The 25,998-nt window shown below is 42.6% G+C and overlaps 1 protein-coding gene across 1 annotated transcript in view; it reads left to right on the forward strand.

Moving 5' to 3' along the window:
• Positions 1 to 25,998, forward strand: part of dnah3 (dynein axonemal heavy chain 3) — a gene marked incomplete at both ends in the record, with an annotated part of 53,886 nt that overhangs the window by 6,371 nt on the left and 21,517 nt on the right. Inside the window, 34 exons of the mRNA XM_084167177.1 lie at positions 3,278 to 3,457; positions 4,193 to 4,329; positions 4,480 to 4,585; positions 4,718 to 4,896; positions 5,136 to 5,320; positions 5,628 to 5,751; positions 6,100 to 6,253; positions 6,509 to 6,653; positions 7,236 to 7,447; positions 7,738 to 7,829; positions 8,435 to 8,549; positions 9,446 to 9,562; positions 9,838 to 10,017; positions 12,105 to 12,241; positions 12,678 to 12,879; positions 12,968 to 13,060; positions 13,173 to 13,283; positions 13,917 to 14,031; positions 14,217 to 14,415; positions 14,618 to 14,726; positions 15,062 to 15,352; positions 15,495 to 15,586; positions 15,697 to 15,916; positions 18,667 to 18,801; positions 18,944 to 19,055; positions 19,232 to 19,473; positions 20,194 to 20,294; positions 20,618 to 20,723; positions 22,612 to 22,741; positions 22,933 to 23,169; positions 23,789 to 23,892; positions 24,055 to 24,349; positions 25,413 to 25,592; positions 25,848 to 25,971. Coding sequence (XP_084023303.1) covers positions 3,278 to 3,457; positions 4,193 to 4,329; positions 4,480 to 4,585; positions 4,718 to 4,896; positions 5,136 to 5,320; positions 5,628 to 5,751; positions 6,100 to 6,253; positions 6,509 to 6,653; positions 7,236 to 7,447; positions 7,738 to 7,829; positions 8,435 to 8,549; positions 9,446 to 9,562; positions 9,838 to 10,017; positions 12,105 to 12,241; positions 12,678 to 12,879; positions 12,968 to 13,060; positions 13,173 to 13,283; positions 13,917 to 14,031; positions 14,217 to 14,415; positions 14,618 to 14,726; positions 15,062 to 15,352; positions 15,495 to 15,586; positions 15,697 to 15,916; positions 18,667 to 18,801; positions 18,944 to 19,055; positions 19,232 to 19,473; positions 20,194 to 20,294; positions 20,618 to 20,723; positions 22,612 to 22,741; positions 22,933 to 23,169; positions 23,789 to 23,892; positions 24,055 to 24,349; positions 25,413 to 25,592; positions 25,848 to 25,971 — 5,261 coding nt within the window. The remainder of the gene's footprint in view (positions 1 to 3,277; positions 3,458 to 4,192; positions 4,330 to 4,479; positions 4,586 to 4,717; positions 4,897 to 5,135; positions 5,321 to 5,627; positions 5,752 to 6,099; positions 6,254 to 6,508; positions 6,654 to 7,235; positions 7,448 to 7,737; positions 7,830 to 8,434; positions 8,550 to 9,445; positions 9,563 to 9,837; positions 10,018 to 12,104; positions 12,242 to 12,677; positions 12,880 to 12,967; positions 13,061 to 13,172; positions 13,284 to 13,916; positions 14,032 to 14,216; positions 14,416 to 14,617; positions 14,727 to 15,061; positions 15,353 to 15,494; positions 15,587 to 15,696; positions 15,917 to 18,666; positions 18,802 to 18,943; positions 19,056 to 19,231; positions 19,474 to 20,193; positions 20,295 to 20,617; positions 20,724 to 22,611; positions 22,742 to 22,932; positions 23,170 to 23,788; positions 23,893 to 24,054; positions 24,350 to 25,412; positions 25,593 to 25,847; positions 25,972 to 25,998) is intronic.

A 25,998-nucleotide genomic window follows, 5' to 3' on the forward strand; every position in this document is an offset into this window, starting at 1 on the left:
AGCTTGGCCTTGTTCAACATGGGGTACGCCTCCACGGTTGTTTCAAGCGCTGTATCGGGGAACTTCACACTGTGTTGTGGGAACAACTCTCCGTGCAATAGTGTTGCGCTGATGAGGTGCTGGGTGAAGGAGAACCTCTCTTTGGCATGACTCAGGATGGTATCACATACCTGTAAAAGATACATCATCAGCTTTAATTTGCAATTAAGCTATTTTGATGCAAGTGATCCTGACTGACACATGCCTATGTCCAACTCAAGTATATGATTACCAAGGTGCTGATTGTTCAGGGTTTTGGCTACATACTACCAGGCCTGAAAATAGTTCTAGGGGGAAACACTGACAATTACATCACAACTTACCTCTATAGCCAACCTCTGTTGTTCTCCTGGTCCCAGCATCCTCCGTCGCTTGATGGGCTGTTGCTGCTCGTCAGATGCGCTGTCCCCACACAAAGAGGGAATTGAGGCCCTGGGTCCAAAAAATAAAGTTTAATTTGATAACTTGCAATCAGACTTCTTAACTCACTGTAATTCCCCCTCAACACACAACCAGTGACTTTTATATATATATATATATATATATATATATATATATATATATATATATATATATATAGACAGACAGACAGACAGACAGACAGATAGTGTGTATATACACACAAACTATGTCTAGTAACTGCTTTTAACCTGTGATGTACATAATTAACTGATGTTATTACGTTTTAAAGCCTTTTTCTATTACATTTGTGAGAGGGATGCAACATCATTTTGTTCTGCTGTGCACTTAGCAATAAAGTTAATCTTCAATAACAACTAGGCCTCTTCTAGAAATTGACCTGGTGGACACCTGAATAATTATTACAAACTGTGTAGTACTTTCCTGCATTATTATCAACGTCTGATTGTGTCTTCTCTTTCCTTTTAAAATACTAAAACAAATATAATTGTGACGGCTCTATGATAATCACTCACTTTGATGACCAGACACATTTAGGCTTTTAAACTGTTGTAAGTGAACTATTCATCTTTCTAACAACATCTTTATCAGCCAATAGTAAATATAGTTATTTACCTGATTGTTAGCATGCTGTCTGTGAACCTCTGGACAAGTGCTTTAATGAAGACAGGGTCGATGTTCCTCTTCTGCAGCTGGCTGAAAAGCATGTCCACATTTGGCATGATCTTGTGGAACAGTGCCAGGAAAAAACAGAAAGCCTCGTCTTCGAGCATCCTCACAAAGCCCCCCGCCTCTCTGACAGTCGGGGCATCAAAGTTCCCAGAGTCTCTGATGGTCTGGAAACACGTTAGGAGGTCATCCCTGTACTCGTACACAGTGTTTACAGCGCGACTGTGGAAGTTCCACCGTGTTGTAGAGGCTCTGGGGAGTCTATGCGCAACCACTTCGTCAAGCACGGTGGTTCGCTTGGGAGACCTGGAGAAGAAAGCAGAAAATCCTGCAAGGTCGGAAAAGAAAGTGCCGATCCTGGGGATGCGTGAAGTAGCCTGCTGCATGATGAGGTTCAGCTGATGTGCATAGCAGTGGACGTAGTGCGCATTTTCGTACACATCCACTATTTTACGCTGCACTCCGCCGGTGGCTCCCCTCATCACACTTGCTCCGTCGTAAGCCTGGGCAATAAGTTTGGCCTTTTGTCCATGTGAGAGTATGGTGCTGAGCCTCTCCAGCAGCGCTGTAGCGATGGTGTCGGCGGTTGCGTTCTCGATCAAAATGAACTCGAAAAAACGCTCTTGGACGTTACTTTTAGCATCGATGTAGCGTATCACAAGCACCAACTGGCAGTGGGTGGAAACGTCAGTCGTCTCGTCAGCTTGAATGGCGATAAAATCAGCACTCTTTACTTCCTCCACGATGTAATCCTTAAGCACTGACAGCATACAGTCCAACAGCTCGTTCTGTATCGTCTTTGACGTGCCCTTAAAAACGGTAGCTGTCTTCAGGTGCTCCTCCAGCACACTGTCGAGGGAGGCAACAAAATCCACTAAGCCCCGGAAAATGCCGGGGTTGTCCGAGGAGTCAGTCTCCTCGTGCCCACGCAAGGCCAACTCAAAAGCCCCACAGAACTTCACACAATCGATAATTTTGGATAGAATGTGCCTGTTTTTATCCACCTCCTCATTGTGTTTCCTCACCGCAATCCTGTGGCCGTCATCCAGCTGCGTAGCAATGTTCACCCTTCCTAATACAGCTAGCTTTACAGAGTTGTCCATGTGTGCCCTGGTGTTCTCATGTTTCTTTACCTTCTCTGACAGGTGCTTCATATCCCTCACTCCGGTACCTGTCCATGCTGAATCTGACCCCGTCGTTTTAAAAAGCAAGCACGGAAAGCAAAATAAAGCATTAGCATCAGTGCACCCAGCTAGCCAAGCCTTCCTGGTGTACCAGCTACGGGAGAAGCCGCGCATATACTGCTTCCCTTTCTCGCTAGCCTGCTGTCTGATTGAGAGGTCAGGTTGATCTGGGCCCAGCTCTTTCACCCGAACTTTCTCTGACAAAGTTCTCCTCTCAAACGGATCTTGGAGGAGAGATTTCACCGAGTTAGGGTTGGGTCTTGGAGGAGTAACGTTTGCGTTCGCCATTGTCGTCTAGTAAAAATGGCGCCACTGGAGCCCGGTCCTTATTTTATCAGGGGCGAGCTTGGGGCGATAAAATAATCGCCCTCCTTGGATTCGAATTAAAATCGCTGATTAGCTACATTTTATGTCATACATTCATATCTTAAATTAGCAATTGGCTTAACTGCTACGTAGACCCGCCTCCTCGGGGCACTTTCTGTATCGCCCAGAGCTGACGAGGCGTTTGACAGGCAGAGGAAAGGTTGCGAATATGATTTTCTATCATATCTTACACATATTACTGTGTGCATTCCATATTTCAAACACACAAATATTGACATACTGATGTTTTTATTATTATTATTATTATTTTTATTTATTTTTTATTTTATTTTTTAAAATAATTTTATTTAAGGGGGCGGCGCCCTAGCGCCCTCTATCGGCCAGCCGCCACTGCCTGCAATAATAATGGACCTGTTCACTCTGTCCAGCTTGTGAAGAGTCATCAAAAGCTAGACAGTCAAAATGAGTTGGTCTATAGCTACACACATGGTTTACCCTAACTCGATTAGACCCGTTTGATCAGACAAGATCAGCCCTACACTTGATATAGAAACACATACTGTGCCTATATATTTCAATGAGTTAATTATAAAGAAAAGCAATGTTATCTTTTCTGTTCTCTGTGATTTGTTGGACAGGACGGGAATGACTTTGGCGAAGTGTTTGACGAGATGCGCTTCGTGCAGCCCCAGGTGCTGCTGGTCAAGCTGAGGGTGGAGGAGCCGCGCATTGTCTTCCTGCCCAGCCTTCAGGAATGCTGGGAGCTCATCCATCGGGGCTTCATGGAGATCATCAAGAGCGCCCAGAACCTCCCACGGGTATAAAAAAAAAAAACTCTCAGCCTCCCCTGTTCTTCCAGTTCTTAATTATTAATGTTCAGTTGTTTATTTAATCTGTTCCAACTATTTCTGAAATTAAAACATTTCCATTATTAACAGTCAAAAACTTGATTTTCCTGTTTTTTAAATGATATTTCCAACCTATGAGGTTGAAATAACACTGAAATTGTTAAAATTATGATAATGCCCTTTTAGTGTAAGAGATTTTGAAAAAAATCATGGAATTTCAGTTTGGATGGGATGGAGTTTTTGGCCCACATCATAACATCACAATCTGATCAGATTATTCTGACAAATGACAAGTCATCTTTTATTTGCATATGTATCCTCATACTTTGAAGGGGTAAGAGGGGGAGGCTCTAGAGTCTAGATGATCCTATCCGCCAGTCAGGGCTGTGTATGTAAATATATTTACATTTGTGTCAACACACCCACACAATCAGACTGATCATTTCAATGGCAAAAGGAGGCTCAGGGAAATAAATGATTAAACAAATATTTGGAGTTATTTTCATGGAAAAAACACAGAGTGATTTATTAAACATACAGTGATGATTTAAAAAATGTAATAAAAAAGACTGCATGGGGGCTTTAAAACTGTTTTCTCACATTTGTACATATTGAATGTGACCTCTGTCTACAGAAATGTTCTGGTGCTCAGCATGGAAAGGATTATATCTGTGATTGACAGTTTGTCTGGTCTTCTCTGTACAGGTGGAGTGTAACCTTTTCCCAGAAATCCAAGGACAGGGCCTTTATCTGCACTCCGTCAGACCTGATGAGCTGCTGGTCACAGACCTGATCAACAGAGCCAAGAACATCTTCCAGAAGAACACTGTGGGACCAAAGAAGTATGGGGACATACCTAAACGTATACTACCTAAAATAGAGTCAACAATCTGACATTCTTCTTTCTGCCAATACTTTTATGTTAACCTGTTTGGTGGATGAAGGCTCTTTTAAGAAAATTACTCATTGCAATATTACAATTTGATCTCCAGGTATCTGAACGTGTATAAGAAGTACAGCAACCTACTAGACAACACTGCAAAGCAGGATATAGTAGCGTTCCTCAAAGAAAAACACTCCCTGCAAGGTTTTACTAAGGTAGATTTGCCTCTCTGCTTTCCTTCCTTCAAACACTACTAGTAGACCTATACTGTAAAAAAGATTCAACCATTTAACATGGCACATTTGGAGATCGAATGATAACGGCTACTTCTACCTACCCCTTCTCAGAAAATCGAGGGTGTTCAGCAGTTGTGGAAGGAGATTGCCTCCCTGCACATCACGGTGCCCCTGTCCATGTTTTGCCTGGATGTTTTGAGCCTGAACAAGGACCTGTGTGACCGCGCTGAGAAGCTGAAGGACAGGCTCATCGTCTTCGAGGTGGACGAGAACCGAGAGCTCAACAAGAGGTGAGAGAGGGAAGAACTCCTTCTGTTTTAGATAGAACTACACTACCCATAAGGCCAAACTTCACGCAAAAATGACTGGATGGTAATTCCACTCATTCACAGTTGACTCAATTATGTAATACTCCTACTATTGTGTACTAATGTTACTACTAACTTTGAAGTGTTTGACTTACAGCAAAGAGCGAAATCTCCGTTACTGTTGGAAGAAAATAATTGGAAATCCGATTTCCTTTTCCTAGCATCTGTCACCGCTATGACGAGATCGCTGCGACCATCACAGGGGCCCCAGGCAACACAGAGGAGCTGGTGGCCCTTAACAAGTACCTAAAGCACACCAGCGAGGTGACCGTCCACAAGCTGAAAGAGGAGATCAACGAGGCCGCCAACCGCCTCAGCTTCCTCCTGGACTACGCCACCCTGTCTCGTGCGTACTGGAGGATCTCCGCCAATAGTTGTTTACAGTTGGGGATTTGGGCATATAATTGAGATGCATAGAGTAGATATGTCGTTTGGTCATGTAGAGTAGTCGTTCTAGGAATCACATTTCTGAAATGGTATTTAAATGGGAAAATCTTATGGATCTCAAAGGTGTTATCCAGAAGATTTCAATTGAATTGAATTGAAATCTTATGGATAATGCCTTTTAAGTGTTATTGCTTATTGTGGTGGAGGTTTTGCATGTTTAATGCTATACCTACCATGATATCTCTGTGCTCTCTCTCTCTCTCCAGACGATGATGTGAAGTTGAACAGCAGTGTGTTCCACTGGCCAGAGCAGATCCAGGCTGTGTTTGAGATCAGTAAGAGCCGTCTGGCCACCAGGAGAGAACATGCAGAGGACCACCTCCTCAAGAGGTAGCTACACACCAGTACACAATGACAGTCCTAACCCTAATAAGGCTAATCCTCATCCCGAACCATCATGTCAACTTTACAACCGGGACCTCCAAAACTTGCATGGAGACATCTTCTTTTCTCTTCTCTTTTCTTTCACTTCTTTCTCTCTCCCATCTCTCTCCTCTTCTCTATCGCTCTCTCTCTCTCTCTCGCTTTCCCTGCCCTCTTTCTCTTCACACTCTTCAAACTTCACCGTAATGGCCTAATCCTCTTCGTAAAATACACACTAAGCCAAAACAGAAATACTAGACCAAAACCATAAACGTCTTATAGTCTCATACTGAGTCTCCTGTCTCTCCTCGTCAGGATAGCAGAGTTTGACCAGATGTTGCAGTGTGTGAGGAAGGAGGTGGAGGCCTTCAAGAAGAAAGAGCTGATGAGTCTGGAGGAGATGAAAAACAACGTGGAGAAGCTCAACGAGCTCACCTCCCGTCTGGATGCCGCCGTCACCGAACTGGACGTGAGTGAAAGGAGAATCAGACAGTGGTTCAAACTGAATTGTTTTTTTTTCTGTTTATGAATTGTTTCACTTCACTGATTCAGTTGGGACCTGCCTTCACTGAAACTGCTTGTGTTGAGGAGCATTATGCGAAACGAATATGTCAGCGATCGGATCACCTTCTGAGTTTTGTTGCTTTGTTGCTGCTTTTGCTACTGAATGACCTGAATGACTTTCATATGGTATTGGTTTGTCACCTTCTCCTGTCACCTCCAGGACATCAACAAAGAGGAGTCTCTGCTGGAGAAGGAGCAGAGCCAGTTCCCCATGCTGCAGACGCTGATGGGCAACAAGCAGCCCTATGACCAGCTGTGGACCAACGCCCTCAACTTCCAGAACAAATCAGAGATCTGGATGAACGGTACAGAACTACACACAGGCCATGTTGTAAAAAATACAAAACAAAATCTGTCCCTCTAAAGATGTATCATAGTTTTATGATAAATGTCAACTGATATTACAACATTACAGTTCCACGCATAAGATTTTTGATAGAAAGAGCTGCCGTAATAACTACACTACCAGTCAAAAGTTTGGACACACCTACTTATTCCAGGGTCTTTCTTTATTTTTACTATTTTCTACATTGTAGAATAATAGTGAAGACATCAAAACTGGTTGAGAGAATGCCAAGAGTGTGCAAAGCTGTCATCAAGGCAAAGGGTGGCTATTTGAAGAATCTCAAATATAAAATATATTTTGATTTGTTTAACACGTTTTTGGTTACTACATGATTCCATATGTGTTATTTCATAGTTTTGATGTCTTCACTATTATTCTACAATGTAGAAAATAGTAGAAAATAAAGAAAAACCCTTGAATGATTAGGTGTGTCCAAACTTTTGACTGGTACTGTATATATTTTGTTTCTACACATTGCGGTCCGAAACGATTGTTTGCTTACTTGTTTGTGTACTTTCTCACCTTGCGCCTCACTCCCCAGGTCCTTTTCTCCACCTGAATGCTGAGAAGATCTCAGAAGAGCTGGTCACTATGTGGAGGACAGTGTACAAGCTGACCAAGTCCTTCTCCGACCTGCCAGGGCCGCGCCGCGTGGCCGACAGCTTCAAGATCAAGATCGACAAGTTCAAGCAGCACCTTCCCATCCTCACCACCATCTGTAATCCAGGCATCAAGGACCGTCACTGGGAAACGGTCAGTACCATAACCCTGCCTCTCTGGAGCTCTAAAGCAGAGCACCAACACTCAACCAGGAGACAGAATATCATGTGTTTTTAACGATTGATGTACGATAACACATTACAAAACGGTGTCAGCTTGATCTAAAATTGGAGTAAGTCTGAAAACGGATCATAAAATACGTTAAAATATGTTATTATCATAAACATAGTCAGTAGCCACAGTACAACCCTTATCAGTACCAGACAGAGTCCTGCATACCTGTGATCTATGAAGGTGAATAATTGATGCTTCTCTGTGTCCAGATCAGCACCATCGTGGGCTTCGATGTCAAGCCAGATGTGGACACCTCACTGTTTAACATGGTAGAGCTGGGCCTGTCCAAGTTCTCCGACAAGTAAGAACCCCTCATTCCTACACTACACTCTGCCTTAGCATTGCGATAGATAGGAGGGGCTTCTAAGGCACTGAAATCCGAACAATTGTTGGTGAGAAACAGGGACTGTATTGGTGGTTTATTACCAGAATGAGATTCAATGTGTTATACTGTTATATTTCTTTTGATATTTGATCTTTGATCTTTGAATAGAGAGTGTGATATTGAGTGATGATTAGGGCCGGGGTGATACCAGTATCGCTATACTCGTTAATACCGTGGCAAGGAAACAAAACACGAAGCAGATTTTACTTCTTTAGGAAACCAGCCCTATTGTTGGAAACAAACATCATTATGTTGTCATCCAGAGTCACATTCATTTATTTTCCAAGCTATAGCACACAATATTTGACATACATCAGGTTTATAACGGACCAAAGAGTTTGGTCTGCTTCATGTTTTCATTTTTGCCATGGAAAGAATATTGCGATACTGGTATTGTCCCAGCCCTAGTGATATTACAGTTTTCAGTGGATTTCTGCTCTTTTCCATAAATGTGTTATGTTGTGATTTACTGTACAATGTGAAGATGTATCTAGCATGACTTTTCCTCCCTCAACTCTCAGGCTTGAGGAGATAGGGGCGTCGGCCAGTAAGGAGTACTCTCTGGAGAAGGCCATGGAGAAAATGAAGACCGAATGGGCTGAGCTCCACTTTGCCTTCACTGCCTACAGAGACACGGTAAGCAGCAGCAGACACACAAATGCACACACACACACACACACACAGTATTAACTAATTACAGAATTTGTCGTCTGGACTTTTAAATTATTAAGAAGTAACCAAGTATGCCAATAATAGATACTATTACATCCTAGACAGGATCAACTTACTAAAAGGCCCAATACAGCCATTTTTCTCTCAATATCAAATCATTTCTGGGTAACAATTATGTACCTTATTGTGATTGTTTTCAAATAGCTTCTTAGCAAGAGCAATTTCTCAAGCAAGAACTTTGCTAGGACTGTCTGGGAGTGGTGTGAGTGGGAGGGGTAAACTGAAAATGAGCTGTTATTGGCAGAGAGTTTTGGAACTCTCTTATTGGTCTATTAACTAATTTACCACCTGGTGATCAATCAATTCAATCAATTTTATTTTATATAGCCCTTCTTACATCAGCTAATATCTCGAAGTGCTGTACAGAAACCCAGCCTAAAACCCCAAACAGCTAGTAATGCAGGTGTAGAAGCATCAGGTAGGCCAAACCATGCGAGGGTCACCCTTCATCAAGCCCATAGAGGCTGACTGTAAGGTAGGATCATCACACTGCACATATAATCTCTGGTCCACTGGATTGGGTGACATCCCAATCCAGTGTCATCAGGTAGGCCAAAACTCCCACCAAAACAAACAGCTCTTACACTAAATGGCCATTATCATCATGTTCACAATTGTACAGTATTATTCCAACCTCATAGTGTGGAAATATATATAAAACTTTTTTTACTGCACTGGGCCTTTAATAGGCCACACTGGCTCAGTTTGATGTGTGCTGAATTATGTTGTGTGTGGATAGAAGCCATCTCTTATTCTGCATGTGTGTGTGTGTGTGTGTGTGTGTGTGTGTGCGTGTGTAGGGTACGAGCATTGTATCTGCAGTGGACGACATCCAAGTGCTCCTAGACGACCACGTCATCAAGACCCAGACCATGCGAGGGTCACCCTTCATCAAGCCCATAGAGGCTGACTGTAAGGTAGGATCATCACACTGCACATATAATCTCTGGTCCACTGGATTGGGTGACATCCCAGTTGAGATCATTCATGGCCATGTAAATTGATATGAGCCAATGTTCTCCTGTGCTCCTGTAATGTACGTTCGTATTGTACATTCATTCTAAGGGTTTTTAAATCTTTCTGTGTTTCTCACTCCCTCTTTCTTCTCCGTTTCTCTTATACCTCTCTCACTTTCTTTATCCTTTTCACTTAAATCTCAAATCTCTATTTTCCCTTCTCCCCGTATTCTCAGCAATGGGAGGAAAAGTTGCTGATGATGCAGGACATCTTGGACTCCATGTTGAAGTGTCAGGCTACCTGGCTCTATCTGGAGCCCATCTTCAGCTCTGAGGACATCATCGCCCAGATGCCTGAGGAGGGACGCAAGTTTGCCATCGTGGACCGATACTGGAAAGATATCATCGCTGAGGCGGTGAGACACACATACCCACAAAATGACTGTGTGTGTGTGTGTGTGTGTGTGTGTGTGTGTGTGTGTGTGTGTGTGTGTGTGTGTGTGCGTGTACAGTTATCACGTTCGTTGACGGACGGGACGGACTAAGGCGCAGCGTGATATGCGTACATGTTTATTTTAACTTAATAAACAACACGACAAAACAACAAACTAAACGAAACGAAACGTGAAGTCCAAGGTAGAACACAAAACATACCTTACACGGAACAAGATCCCACAACCCACTAGTGCCAATAGGCTACCTAAGTATGGTCCACAATCAGAGACAACGAGCGACAGCTGCCTCTGATTGGGAACCACACCGGCCAACATAGATCTAGACGATCTAGATCTAAACCTAGAAAATACAACATAGAACATACTACACAGAAAATACACACCCTGACTCAACAAATACGAGTCCCCAGAGTCAGGGCGTGACAACAGTACCAGTGAAAGGTTTGGACACACCTACTCATTCCATGGTTTTTCTTTATTTTTAGTATTTTCTACATTGTAGAATAATAGGGAAGACATCAAAACTATGAAATAACACATATGGAATCATATAGTAAGCAAAAAAGTGCTAAACAAATCAGAATATATTTTATATTTGAGATTCTTCAAAGTAGCCACCCTTTGCCTTGATGACAGCTTTGCACACTCTTGGCATTCTCTCAACCAGATTCATGAGGTAGTCACCTGGAATGCATTTCAATTAACAGGTGTGCCTTGTTAAAAGTTCATTTGTGGAATTTCTTTCCTTCTTAATGCGTTTGAGCCAATCAGTTATGTTGTGACAAGGTAGGGGTGGTATACAGAAGATAGCCCTATTTGGTAAAATATCAAGTCCATATTATGGCAAGAACAGCTCAAATAAGCAAAGAGAAACGACAGTCCATCATTACTTTAAGACATGAAGATCAGTGAATCCGGAAAATGTCAAGAACTTTTAAAGTTTCTTCAAGTGCAGTCGCAAAAACCATCAAGCGCTATGATGAAACTGGCTCTCATGAGGACCGCCACAGGAATGGAAGACCCAGAGTTACCTCTGCTGCAGAGGATAAGTTCATTAGAGTTACCAGCCTCAGAAATTGCAGCCCAAATAAATGTTCCACAGAGTTCAAGTAACAGACACATCTCAACATCAACTGTTCAGAGGAGACTGCGTGAATCAGGCCTTCATGGTCGAATTGCTGCAAAGAAACCACTACTAAAGGACACCAATAAGAAGAAGAGACTTGCTTGGGCCAAGAAACACGAGCAATGGACATTAGACCGGTGGAAATCAGTCCTTTGGTGTGATGAGTCCAGATTTGAGATTTTTGGTTCCAATAGCCGTGTCTTTGTGAGATGCAGAGTAGGTGAACGGATTATCTCCGCATGTGTGGTTCCCACCGTGAAGCATGGAGGAGGAGGTGTGATGTGTGGGGGTGCTTTGCTGGTGACACTGTCTGTGATTTATTTAGAATTCAAGGCACACTTAACCAGCATGGCTACCACAGCATTCTGCAGCGATACACCATCCCATCTGGTTTGCACTTAGTGGGACTATCATTTGTTTTTCAACAGGACAATGACCCAACACACCTCCAGGCTGTGTAAGGGCTATTTGACCAAGAAGGAGAGTGATGGAGTGCTGCATCAGATGACCTGGCCTCCACAATCACCCGACCTCAACCAAATTGAGATGGTTTGGGATAAGTTGGACCGCAGAGTGAAGGAAAAGCAGCCAACAAGTGCTCAGCATATGTGGGAACTCCTTCATGACTGTTGGAAAAGCATTCCAGGTGAAGCTGGTTGAGAGAATGCCAAGAGTGTGCAAAGCTGTCATCAAGGCAAAGGGTTTTGATTTGTTTAACACTTTTTACTACATGATTCCATATGTGTTATTTCATAGTTTTGATGTCTTCACTATTATTCTACAATGTAGAAAATAGTAAAAATAAAGAAAAACCCTTGAATGAGTAGGTGTGTCCAAACTTTTGACTGGTACTGTATGTGTGCATATATGTGTGTGGGGGGATTTCCTTATCTTGACCAATACCCTGTATGTGTGTTTTCAGATGAAGGACACGCGTGTGCTGGTGGCCACAGACCAGGCCAATATGCTGGGCCGTCTTGAGGAGGCCAATGTATTTCTGGAGGACATCCAGAGAGGCCTCAACACCTACCTGGAGAAAAAGAGACTCTACTTCCCCAGGTAACTCTAACAACCATTAACATTCTCTCAGAAATTGCCTGTCACTTTGACATAGTCTTAATTATAAGTACCACTGTAGTTAAAATTAAGAGATTAAGATATAAGTACCACTGTATGTTAATGCTCACATTAAATGTGTGCATTTGAGCATTTGCGTCAATCATGTATTCATGTCAATGGGAGACTTGTGAGTTAAGATTGTGTAGCCCATTTATCCCTTGAAGATTCAGGCCCTTGGAGAACTGTCAGTGCAACGGATTTAGTGTTTAACTGATCAATCTCAATTCAATTCCATCACAATGAATGGCTTATGCTCAATCCAAAATGCAATGAGTCTGAGGATGTGTCCGGAAAAGCACCCTATTCCCTTTATAGTGCACTACATAGGGAATAGGCTGCCATCTCGGACTCACCTCTGACTGAATGTGATCCACAGGTTCTTCTTCCTGTCCAACGATGAGTTGCTGGAGATCCTGTCAGAGACAAAGGACCCGAGGCGCGTCCAGCCCCACCTGAAGAAGTGCTTCGAGGGCATCGCCAAGCTGGAGTTCACCGAGGACATGGAGATCACTGGCATGATCAGCTCTGAGAAGGAGTTAGTGCCGTTTAGCACCAACCTCTACCCTGCCAAAGCTAAGGTACTATTGTAGGACACACACACACACACGCAGGCACACACACACACCCACACACTCTGATGTGATTGTGTGGTGTGGTCCCATGCAGGGTATGGTGGAGAAGTGGCTACAGCAGGTGGAGAGCATGATGATGACCAGCGTTAGAGATGTCATCCACAAAGGAGTGGACCAGTATGTCGAGGTACATTAAAGACATAAATAAATAAAAAATGAAATATGACATTTTTGGACAATTACACTTCAAATGTACTTATTTTTTGTATTTTTGTTTTTTACTCATGATTATTTTGCAGGTCCCCAGGAAAAAGTGGGTGTTGCAGTGGCCTGGTCAGGTTGTCATCTGTGCCTCGTCCATTTTCTGGACCAGTGAGGTCTCTGAGGCCATCAAGACCAATACCCTGCACGTGAGTCACATAATACATAGTATTACCGAAGACAGTACAGTATCAATATAGGCAGAAACTGCTTCTCCAATAGAAATCCCGATCACTCTTGTAGGCGATGTCATGGCGATGTTGGATAGCTAAGCTCATGCGCAGAAACACGTCATTGGGTGTAACCGTCGTCTCGTTTTGAACTCTGCATGTGCAGGCCGTCAAATCAAAGGCACGCCTTCGATATAAAGTTGTTTTTGACTCAAATAAAAACGTGTCAGTTTGTCACTTCACCAGGTTGGAGTAATAACATGTTCAACTGCTAAAGACATTGGCTGTAATCTAGGTTGTGCCTTTAGATATCGAGAAAATGAACAACTAAGTAAGAATGTTTCACTTCTCTCATTGACTTCTCTAACCACAAACCCCGGCCTGGTCTGCTTGGTCTGCTTCGCAATCGTTCCTCGAAGTCTCGCGATGTTGCGCCTCTGGGTTTAGAAACTCTGTGGTATTACTCTACATCCTTATTCACCTAATGTAGCCCCGCCCACTTGACCCAGTTCCTGATGAAACACTGTTGTCTTTCAACTTCCCTCTAATTAATTAATACATTATATTGTCACCATCTGTTGTAATTGAATGTATATGTTGATCTATTCTAAGGCCTATGTGGATAAGAGCAATGCCCAAATAGCTGACATTGTGGAGCTGGTGCGTGGGAAGCTGAATGGAGGGGCCAGAATGACCTTAGGATCTCTCACTGTCATTGATGTCCACGGTATGTCCCACTTTTTCCTTTATATTAGTTCTTCTTCTTCTTCTTCTTCTTCTTCTTCTTCTTCTTCTTCTTCTTCTTCTTCTTCTTCTTCTTCTTCTTCTTCTGAGTACAGCCCAGAGGAAGTCAGTGCCAAATCTCTCACACACACTCATTTTCTCACTCACACACGCTCCTCTCTCTCCCAGCTCGGGACGTGGTAGCTAAACTGGCTGAGGACCGTATCTCCTCCCTGAATGACTTCTCCTGGATCAGTCAGCTGAGGTACTTTTGGGAGGACGGAGACGTGCGCCTGCGTATGATCACCACCACTGTCAAGTACGGCTACGAGTACCTGGGAAACTCCGGCCGTCTGGTCATCACCCCACTCACTGACCGCTGCTATAGGTCAGTCATCAACTGTAACCACGACTTGGTTGACTTACCACTAACTTAGTCATGAACCGACCATGACCATGGTTATAATGCAATGATACTGTACATACATGGGCACATATGCTATTCCATAAGGATATTGAAATGCACTGTATGTCAATGAAAAGAAAACAGTCATGTCATATTGGAGGTGGCATGTTATGTGTTCCCATAGGACACTGATGGGTGCTCTGAAGCTTAACCTGGGAGGAGCCCCAGAGGGACCTGCAGGCACAGGCAAGACTGAGACCACCAAGGATCTGGCCAAAGCCCTGGCTAAGCAGGTACATGATAATGCATTACTGTGTCTTGACTTTCACCCAAAGCTAACAGATAGTGTTTACCTGTGTTTGGTCAGTCTTCAGGTATCATATTTAATTGCATTCATTCACTACAATTTGATTTGTTATAATAATATAATAATAATAATAATAATAATAATAATAATAATAATAATAATAATAATATAATATGCCATTTAGCAGACGCTTTTATCCAAAGCGACTTACAGTCATGCGTGCATACATTTTTGTGTATGGGTGGTCCCGGGGATCGAACCCACTACCTTAGCGTTACAAGCGCCGTGCTCTACCAGCGCCGTGCTCTTTGCTTCTCTCAGTGTGTGGTGTTCAACTGCTCTGATGGCCTGGACTACAAGGCCATGAGTAAGTTCTTCAAAGGACTGGCACAATCCGGGGCTTGGGCCTGCTTCGACGAGTTCAACCGAATCGAAGTGGAGGTGCTGTCTGTGGTGGCCCAGCAGGTGCTGAGTATCCAGCAGGCCATCGCCAGGGACCTGAAGACCTTCATGTTCGAGGGGACCGAGTTGTCCCTCAATCCCACTTGCTCAGTCTTCATCACTATGAACCCTGGCTACGCAGGCAGGGCCGAGCTCCCAGACAACCTCAAGGTACTGTACACATACTACTGACTATAGGATCAACAGTAGTTATTTGAAACGTAAAGGGATAGGTCACAATTTACATTGTATAGTTAAACTAGTTTAGCATTAGGATTGTTGCAAGAAAAACAATAAGAATCTTCTCTTGCAGGTTCTTTTCCGTACGGTGGCTATGATGGTGCCTGACTACGGTCTCATTGGTGAGATCTCACTTTACTCCGTGGGTTTTATCGAGTCTCGCAGGTATGAATCATACTGATATATAACTAATCTACTGTGGTTGTCTAGTCATACATAGTTCTCTAACTCCTCACATTGACTAAATAAACTCCCTTTCCTGGTGTTCCTATCAGTCTTGCCGGGAAGATTGTGGCCACCTACCGCCTGTGTTCAGAGCAGCTGTCCTCGCAGCATCACTACGACTATGGTATGCGTGCCGTGAAATCAGTCCTGACTGCCGCGGGGAACCTAAAACTGAAGTACCCAAAGGAGAACGAGAGTGTTCTGCTGCTCAGAGCACTGATGGACGTCAACATGGCCAAGTTTCTGGCCCAGGATGTGCCTCTGTTTCAAGTAATGTCGCTTATGTTTCAGCATTCTTCAGCTTTGTCACACTTCTTGTTGATAACGCAACTGATTTGGTATACCCTGATTTTGTATATCTTATCGGGCTGTTTTTTACAGGATTTCTCTATCTAGGTAACCAATGTCATCATTGTCACACAGCAAATTCTCCAGTGTTAATTCAACGCTGAGAGTTAAATTTAACACAGTTCCAGTGTCTATACGGGTCCACACTTTTCAGTATTAAATTACCACTTTGCTTAGTGTAAAGCCTTATTTGCATTTCCCAGTGTGCCTTGCCTTTCGACTGAATTGTAGAGTGACCACCCATGACTGTATTTGTTAGTGACAGAGAAATGGTGGTTGCATTCATTCATGTTCAGTCCTGTGGCCTTTACCAGGTGAGATCCTAAGCAAATATGTTATAATTAAAATGTGATTATTACAATACGTATTTCATAAGGCCTTATTTTGAGGGCCTAGTTTTACCCTAATACAGTGGCCTCAAACTCATGGTTTACAGGCCACATCAAGTCACATTATGCTGGCTTGCAAAGTGATGTGTAATTCCTATTAGAATCCAGCCAGAGTGGGGATATCAAATATTTGGAATTTGTATTCACCCACGACCTGCATTCAGAATGACTGCCAGGGTTGGGAAGAATAAGATATGAGACTACCTAAAGCATCTAAACTGGAACAACCATTTCAGTAACGGGTGCAATATGTCCAAGTAACAGATTGGATTAGTTTAGAAAAATGTACACTACCGTTCAAAAGTTTGGGGTCACTTAGAAATGTCCTTGTTTTCGAAAGAAAAGCAATTATTTTGTACATTAAAATAACATCAAATTGATCAGAAATACAGTGTAGACATTGTTAATGTTGTAAATGGCTATTGTAGCTGGAAACGGCTGATTTCTAATGGAATATCTACATCAGACTGTGTTCCAATGGCACGTTGTGTTTGCTAAATGGCTAATGGATCATTAGAAAACCCTTTTGCAATTATGTTAGCACAGCTAAAAACTGTGCTGATTAAGGAAGCAATAAAACTGGCCTTCTTGAGACTAGTTGAGTATCTGGAGCACCAGCAATTGTGGGTTCGATTACAGGCTCAAAATGGCCAGAAACAAATAACTTTCTTCTGAAACTCGTCAGTCTATTCTTGTTCTGAGAAATGAAGGCTATTCCATGTGAGAAATTGCTAAGAAACTGAAGATCTCGTACAACGCTGTGTACTACTCCCTTCACAGAACAGTGCAAACTGGCTCTAACCAGAATAGAAAGAGGAGTGGGAGGCCCCGGTGCACAACTGAGCAAGAGGACAAATACATTAGAGTGTCTAGTTTGAGAAACCGACGCCTCACAGGTCCTCAACTGGCAGCTTCATTAAATAGTACCCACAAAACACCAGTCTCAACGTCAACAGTGAAAAGACGACTCCGGGATGCTGACCTTCTAGGCAGAATTGCAAAGAAAAAGCCATATCTCAGACTGGCCAATAAAAATAAAAGATTAAGATGGGCGAAAGAACACAGACACTGGACAGAGGAAGATTGGAAAAAAGTGTTATGGACAGACAAATCAAAGTTTGAGGTGTTCGGATCACAAAGAAGAACATTTGTGAGACGCAGACCAAATGAAAAGATGCTCGAGGAGTGCTTGATGCCATCTGTCAAGCATGGTGGAGGCAATGTGATGGTCTGTGAAGCTTTGGTGGTGGTAAAGTGGGAGATTTGTACAGGGTAAAAGGGATCTTGAAGAAGGAAGGCTATCACTCCATTTTGCAACGCCATGCCATACCCTGTGGACAGCGCTTGATTGGAGCCAATTTCCAAAGCACAGCTCCAAACTATGCAATAACTATTTAGGGAAGAAGCAGTCAGCTGGTATTCTATCTATAATGGAGTGGCCAGCACAGTCACCGGATCTCAACCCTATTGAGCTGTTGTGGGAGCAGCTTGACCGTATGGTACGTAAGAAGTGCCCATCAAGCCAATTCAACTTGTAGGAGGTGCTCCAGGAAGCATGGGGTGAAATCTCTTCAGATTACCTCAACAAATGGACAACTAGAATGCCAAAGGTCTGCAAGTCTGTAATTGCTGCAAATGGAGGATTCTTTGACGAAAGCAAAGTTTGAAGGAAACAATTATTATTTCAATTAAAAATCATTATTTCTAACCTTGTCAATGACTACATTTCCTATTCATTTTGCTATATTTCCTATTCAAACTCATTTCATGGATGTTTTCATGGAAAACAAGGACATTTCTAAGTGACCCCAAACTTTTGAACGGTAGTATATATTTTTAATATTTGAGTAGCATAAGATTAATTAATCAATCAATGTACATGCAAAAACATAGATATTGAAATAAACTATTCTAAAAATGAACCTGCAATAGAGCATCCTGGGAAATATGATAATGATGGGTGTGGTTTTAGTTAAACTCTGGTTATTAAAACCAACACTGAGGTTAATTTACACCAATAAGTGCTAATTTAACATTTACAGAGATAATTGCACTCCGGAATCAACACTAGAAATGTTACACTGAAAAATCTACACTAGGTAACACTGGCCAATTTGCTATGCACCAATGTCATAATTATAAACTGAGTAATTTTATGCTTCTCCACAGAAGCTAATTCTGTCAGAGCTTTCTTAGCTTTTCACCTGTTAGTTCACATTTTAACTTGTCTGTCATATCTCTCACACTTTCACACATGACTGTATGCTTGAATTGTATCCATAGGGTATCATATCGGATCTTTTCCCTGGAGTGGTCCTTCCCAAACCAGACTACGAGCTTCTCATGCAGGCCCTGAATGACAACATCACCAAGCTCCAGCTCCAGCCTGTGCCCTGGTTCATCGGCAAAATCATCCAGGTAATCCAAAACAAAATGCCATCATTTCTATGTCCTTCTCAGTGTCACTGATACCTCAACCTCACCTATTTTCTACGAAATTGTGGTTAAATAAGGAACAATGCTGTAAGAACTTCTCCCTTTGGTTCTTTTGTGTTGATAGGTGTATGATATGATGCTGGTGCGTCATGGTTTCATGATCGTGGGAGACCCTCTGGGTGGGAAGACCTCTGCCTATAAAGTCCTGGCTGGGGCCTTGGGTGATCTGTTTGAAGGTTAGTCCTACCAGGCAGCAACTTTATGACATCGAAAGTCCACATTATCAAGCCAAAAGTAGTGCCAGTTTTGGTAACAACAAATAAATTGCACCAAAATATGATGATAACCACTCTATATATTCTATTTTTACGGTCATCATGTTTCCATCCTCTGGCATCCTCTTTACCACCAGCTGGTCTGATGGAGGAGTTTGCGGTCGACTACCGGATCATCAACCCCAAGGCCATCACCATGGGCCAGCTGTACGGTTGCTTCGACACTGTCAGCCACGAGTGGTCGGACGGGGTGCTGGCCGTCTCCTTCAGGGAGCAGGCCGTATCCACCTCGGACGACCGCCAGTGGATCCTCTTCGACGGGCCCATCGACGCTGTGTGGATCGAGAACATGAACACAGTGCTGGACGACAACAAGAAGGTAGGGAGTTAGCTTCATAAGCTAGGTTTACATTCAATTGGCAACAGATTTTCATGCAAATATTCTAAAATCTACATAAAAACATTTTCCCGCCAGAGATGTGTTATTGAGGATAAAAGGCCAAGCATTGATCATCATGTCACCAGAATAAGACCCTCGATATTTATTGGAAAGGAGCATCAAGCTCATCTCTGTGCACTTTCACCACCCTGTGAAGTTCATCATAACTTATTTCATCTGTAGCCTAATAAACTGCATGCTTTCCCGAGTCGTAGTGGAAGGACCACACAACATATAGTCGTGTGACTCCAAGTTTACTTCGATATGATGGTTATTATATCAATATTTGCGCATAAAAGCACAATTTCTCGCATTATTAATTTTACCGACACAAAAAGATCCCACCTTGTATTATTTCCATATCTTTTTTCAAATCTCACATTTACATTACTCTCCTAAAAAGGTTGGATGGAAATCTGGTTATAGAGAGACATAACATATAAGCTTTATAATAAGAGGTTATAGAGGCTCATACACGCTTATAACAAGTAATTAAGCATTATTTGTTACGAGAGTTTTCTTTTCACTTCTTCCACTACAAGTCACCTTTTACCATTATTACCCTCTTTGGACAGTAGTGCAGTGTCCATTGATTATATAATGAGTGCCCTGTTTGTCTAGTGCCAAGCACTAAGGTAGGTTTTGTACTGTTCTCTGTAGCTGTGTCTGATGAGTGGTGAGATCATCCAGATGAGCGCTAAGATGAGTCTGATCTTTGAGACGGCCGACCTGGAGCAGGCCTCCCCAGCTACGGTCAGCAGGTGAGTGGGGGGGGGGACACTGTTTTTGAGAAGTACTCAAATTCAATATGTTGTGGCTTACTGTATTTTGTGACTGGAAGAAAGGAGCAAACCATTCTTCTGGTTGGGTGTTGAGTCAACCAGGTGTAGGATAGCAAGTTGGTAGCTGGTTGTTGATACTTTGATGAATAAATGATTGTTCTGCTTTTAGGGGTGAATCTTAACTTCCACTTAACTAGAATGTTCACTTAGACATCTATTAATGTCAATTGAAGACTAGGTGGATTTAGGTGGAAGTTAAGATTTAATGAATCGTACATGGCTGGCTGTCCTTGTATCTTCAGATGTGGTATGATCTATATGGAGCCTCACCAGTTAGGCTGGGCCCCTCTTAGAGACTCCTACATGGACACCTTGCCTGAAAGCCTGAGCACTGAACACAGGGACCTGGTGAGAACAGACACATACAAAAACTCACACTGTTTTCTTTTTTGTTTTACTTAAGGAGGTTCGGTTTTAATATTCTTAGATACAGTTGAAGTTGGAAGTTTACATACACTTAGGTTGGAGTCATTAAAACTTGTTTTTCAACCACTCCAAACATTTCTTGTTAACAAACTATAGTTTTGGCAAGTCGGTTAGGACATCTACTTTGTGCATGACACAAGTCATTTTTCCAACAATTGTTTACAGACAGATTATTTCACTTATAATTCACTGTATCTCAATTCCAGTGGGTCAAAAGTATACTACATACACTAAGTTGATTGTGCCTTTAAACAGCTTGGAAAATTCCAGAAAAGGATGTCATGGCTTTAGAAGCTTCTGATAGGCTAATTGACATAATTTGAGTCAATTGGAGGTGTACCTGTGGATGTATTTCAAGGCCTACCTTCAAACTCAGTGCCTCTTTGCTTGACATCATCGGAAAATCAAAAGAAATCAGCCAAGACCTCAGAAAAATAATTGTAGACCTCCACAAGTCTGGTTCATCCTTGGGAGCAATTTCCAAACGCCTGAAGGTTTCCACGTTCATCTGTACAAACAATAGTACGCAAGTATAAACACCATGGGACCACGCAGCCGTCATACCGCTCAGGAAGGAGACGCTTTCTGTCTCCTAGATATGAACATACTTTGGTGCGAAAAGTGCAAATAAATCCCAGAACAACAGCAAAGGACCTTGTGAAGATGCTGGAGGAAACAGGTACAAAAGTATCTATATCCACAGTAAAACGAGTCCTATATCAACATAACCTGAAAGGCCGCTCAGCAAGGAAGAAGCCACTGCTCCAAAACCGCCATAAAAAGGCCAGACTACGGTTTGCAACTGCACATGGGGACAAAGATTGTACTTTTTAGAAAAATGTACTCTGGTCTGATGAAACTAAAATAGAACTGTTTGGCCATAATGACCATCATTATGTGTGGAGGAAAAAGTGGGTAGCTTGCAAGTCGAAGAACACCATCCCAACCGTGAAACACGGTGGTGGCAGCATCATGCTGTGGGGGTGCTTCGCTGCAGGAGGGACTGGTGCACTTCACAAAATAGATGGCATCATGAGGAAGGAAAATTATGTGGATATATTGAAGCAACATCTCAAGACATTAGTCAGGAAGTTAAAGCTTGGTCGCAAATGGGTCTTCCAAATGGACAATCACCCCAAGCATACTTCCAAAGTTGTGGCAAAATGGCTTAAGGACAACAAAGTCAAGGTATTGGAGTGGCCATCACAAAGCCCTGACATCAATCCTATAGAAAATGTGTGGGCAGAACTGAAAAAGTGTGTGCGAGCAAGGAGGCCTACAAACCTGACTCAGTTACACCAGCTCTGTCAGGAGGAATGGGCCAAAATTCACCCAACTTATTGTGGGAAGCTTGTGGAAGGCTACCCGAAACGTTTGACCCAAGTTAAACAATTTAAAGGCAATGCTACCAAATACTAATTGAGTGTATGTAAACTTCTGACCCACTGGGAATGTGATGAAAGAAATAAAAGCTGAAATAAATCATTCTCTCTACTATTATTCTGACATTTCACATTCTTAAAATAATGTGGTGATCCTAACTGACCTAAACAGGGAATTTTTACTAGGATTAAATGTCAGGAATTGTGAAAAAACTGAGTTTAAAAGTATTTGGCTAAGGTGTATGTTAACTTCCGACTTCAACTGTAATTATCACCATACAGCATAATCAATGATTTGTACCATACTTTGTCCATTGTGTTCTGGGTTATAAGACCCATTTCGGTTGAATGCATTCAGTTGTGCAACTGACTAGGTATCCCCTTCCCATTATATTATGTGTGACACACCATCTCATGTCTTTCTGCAGATTGTGGACATGTTCAACTGGCTGGTCCAGCCCTGTCTGGACTTCACCTCCAGAGAGTGTCGTTTCCTGGTGTCGACGTCTCCCATCCACCTGACCTACAGCCTGATGAGGCTCTACACCTGTCTCCTAGGTCAGCCAACACACAGCTGTTTCATGATACAATGTCAAACTATGAAGTCCAGACATAAACTGGTGTTCTATCTGTCTGGAGAAGGTTTAGAAGACCTTTCTCATTGATTGATGACCTTGTATGTATGTATGTATGTATGTGTGCGACTGTTCCTTTGTATGTGTGTTGCTGCGCCTGGACTCCTTCACCAGACGACATTGCAGCATCGGGGACCAATGGTGCAGAGCCCATGTCCAGTCAGCAGGTGACCATGTGGCTGCAGGGCCTGTTCCTATTCGCTGTGGTGTGGAGTGTGGGCGGGACCATCAACGGGGACAGCCGCAATAAGTTTGACGCCTTCTACAGGAACCTGATCATGGGCATGGATGACAACCACCCCCGGCCCAAAAGTGTCAAACTGACCAAGAACAACGTCTTCCCTGAGAGAGGTGACATGACCCTATCAATGAGTTGTGCTGTGACTGACAACCATACCTGACAACAGTCCCAAAGCGTTGCTGCTTAAGACATGTCTTTTTAGCTGTGCTTTTACCAATATTAGCCATATTATCTACTTTATTTATTTGATCCCTTTTTATGTATCTGATTATATCCCTTTTTATGTATCTGATTATTATCCCTTTTTATGTATCTGATTATATCCCTTTTTATGTATCTGATTATATCCCTTTTTATGTATCTGATTATATCCTTTTTATGTATCTGATTATATCCCTTTTTATGTATCTGATTTTATCCCTTTTTATGTATCTAATTTTATCCCCTTTTATTTATTGCTGCATTAGTCTCTCGTATCCACTGTTATCTTACTATTGTTTTATGATTTCAATTGATCTCTTAATTTTATTGATGTCTATCTTGATTTTATATTTGCATAGAAACTTTTTGGTTTTATCTTCTTCACGTTTTATTATTTTATTTGTTAAGCACCTTGAAATGCATTTGTCGTAAGAAATGTGCTATATAATAAAGTTTGATTGATTCTTTCACTTGCTCAATACAATAATTAAAGGTACAATTAGTCATTTTAGTTTTCCTCCTCTGTAGGCACCGTCTATGACTACTACTTCCACAAGCAAGGCACAGGGCAGTGGAATACATGGACTGATTCCATCACCAAGGAGGAGTCCACTATTGCCGCTGGAGCCAATGTCAGTTGTTTACCTAAGAGTGTGACTAATAGAGGGGGTCAAATGGGGCTATAACTGGGTTGTCATGTTCTGTAAAATCTCTTCTCCTTGTCAGTTTACTAGTGATTGGAGGAATTGAAATGGGAGTAACCAGGTTGTCATGCTCTCTATTCCCCCTATTAGGTGTCAGACCTGATCATCCCCACCATGGAGACAGCCCGTCAGCTGTTCTTCCTGCAGACCTACCTGGCCCACGAGGTGCCCATGCTGTTCGTGGGGCCCACCGGCACGGGCAAGTCAGTCATCAACAACAGCTTTCTGCTCAAGCTGCCTAAGGAGCGCTACACACCCAACTGCATCAACTTCTCGGCACGCACCTCAGCCAACCAGACCCAGGACATTATCATGGGCAAGCTGGACCGCCGGAGGAAGGGCGTGTTCGGACCACCCATGGGAAAGAAGTGTGTCATCTACGTGGGTAAGGAATGAGTAGGACACTCAGTGGAGCACGTTACTGTGTCCATGCTACTCAATGCTTAACACAGGTCTGACATGGCACCCTATTCTGTATATAGTGCACTACTTTTTCCCCTCAAAAGAAGTGCACTATATAGGAAATAGGGTACCATTTTGGACACAACCAGTGTCTCCCCTACCATTTCACCTTTAAAGAGTGTATGAAACCTCAGTTCCTTGATTCCTCACGTCCTCTCTCCTCCCCTCCTCAAAACCAATGACTGTATATGAATGGACAAAGCCATTGATCACGTGACACCATTCATTCCTATATGAAGACTCAATAGCGCATTTGAAGCCAAAAAAGATGGTTAAGATGGCATCTCATGGATACATAACATGCGCAGTTTGAGCTACTCCAGGAAGTGACATTGCAGGCTAGCTTAGTACTGCGCCCTCTCATTGAGTATCTCAAGTCGAATGCCGACCAGGGTACTGCAGGCTGCCATTAGCAACAAAATTATCCTTAAGATTTACATTTACGTCATTTAGCAGACGCTCTTATCCAGAGCGACTTACAGTTAGTGAGTGCATACATAAAAAAATTAAAAAACATTTCATACTGGCCCCCTGTGGGAATCGAACCCACAACCCTGGCGTTGCAAACGCCATGCTCTACCAACTGAGCTACATCCCTGTAGATCTTCTTCTATGTGTGGTTCAAGGACATACATCTGGTGTAATAGAAGCAATTATTGGTACCATGGTTGTCTTAGAATTGTTCATTTATTTACATGAAGATTGACCACGAAGATTGCCATTTTCCCATTCACTATAATGGGGGATCCTGTTTTCTGTCAACAATGCCTGCAGTACCATGGTCAGCTTTGAACTTCGTGGCTTTAATGAGAGGGGACAGTTGTTCTCCCTGCTCAAAACGCATTGGAGAGAAGGTCAGATTGGAGGAACCTTGAATATTCTTTGCCAATGCATTTTAAAAAGGGGGCAAGGAGAGAGGATGTGAGTAATCAAGGAAATACAATTGAGATTCACACTAGTGATCAGTCTGACCTTTGATCTATCAGATGACCTCAACATGCCTGCCAAGGAGATCTATGGCGCCCAACCACCTATTGAGCTGCTGAGGCAGTGGATCGACCACTACCACTGGTACGACAAGAAGGACACCTCCAGGATTGACATTGTGGACATTCTGTTCGTATCTGCTATGGGGCCCCCTGGTGGGGGGAGGAATGACATTTCAGGTACTCTTTCTTTGCCGTCAAGTACTGGGTGGTGTTCAGTAAGGCACAACAATTAGTGTTTCTTATTGAACAAGTTGAGGTAGTACCTCTCCATTTTAAAACAGTTTCTCCTGTTTTGATCGTACTGAACAAGACCCTTTGCTTCAGTGATTTGGTATGCATAAATTGTTTTCCTTCTCAAGTAGGTAGGTTTTCTCAATGTGTATATAATTTTGTTGTAAAAGTTTACCAGTTAGTTTCTCTTTTAAATCATAGGCCGCTTCACTCGTCATTTGAATATTGTTTCTATCGACTCCTTTGACCATGAGACGCTGAGCAAGATATTCACCTCCATTACCGACTGGCATTTTGGCAAGGGATTTGATGTTGCTTTCTATAGGTGAGATGTCTAAAACTTATCCTTACC

This window comes from Coregonus lavaretus (genome assembly GCF_964263955.1).
Source record: "Coregonus lavaretus genome assembly, chromosome: 1".
Taxonomy (NCBI): Eukaryota; Metazoa; Chordata; class Actinopteri; order Salmoniformes; family Salmonidae; genus Coregonus; species Coregonus lavaretus.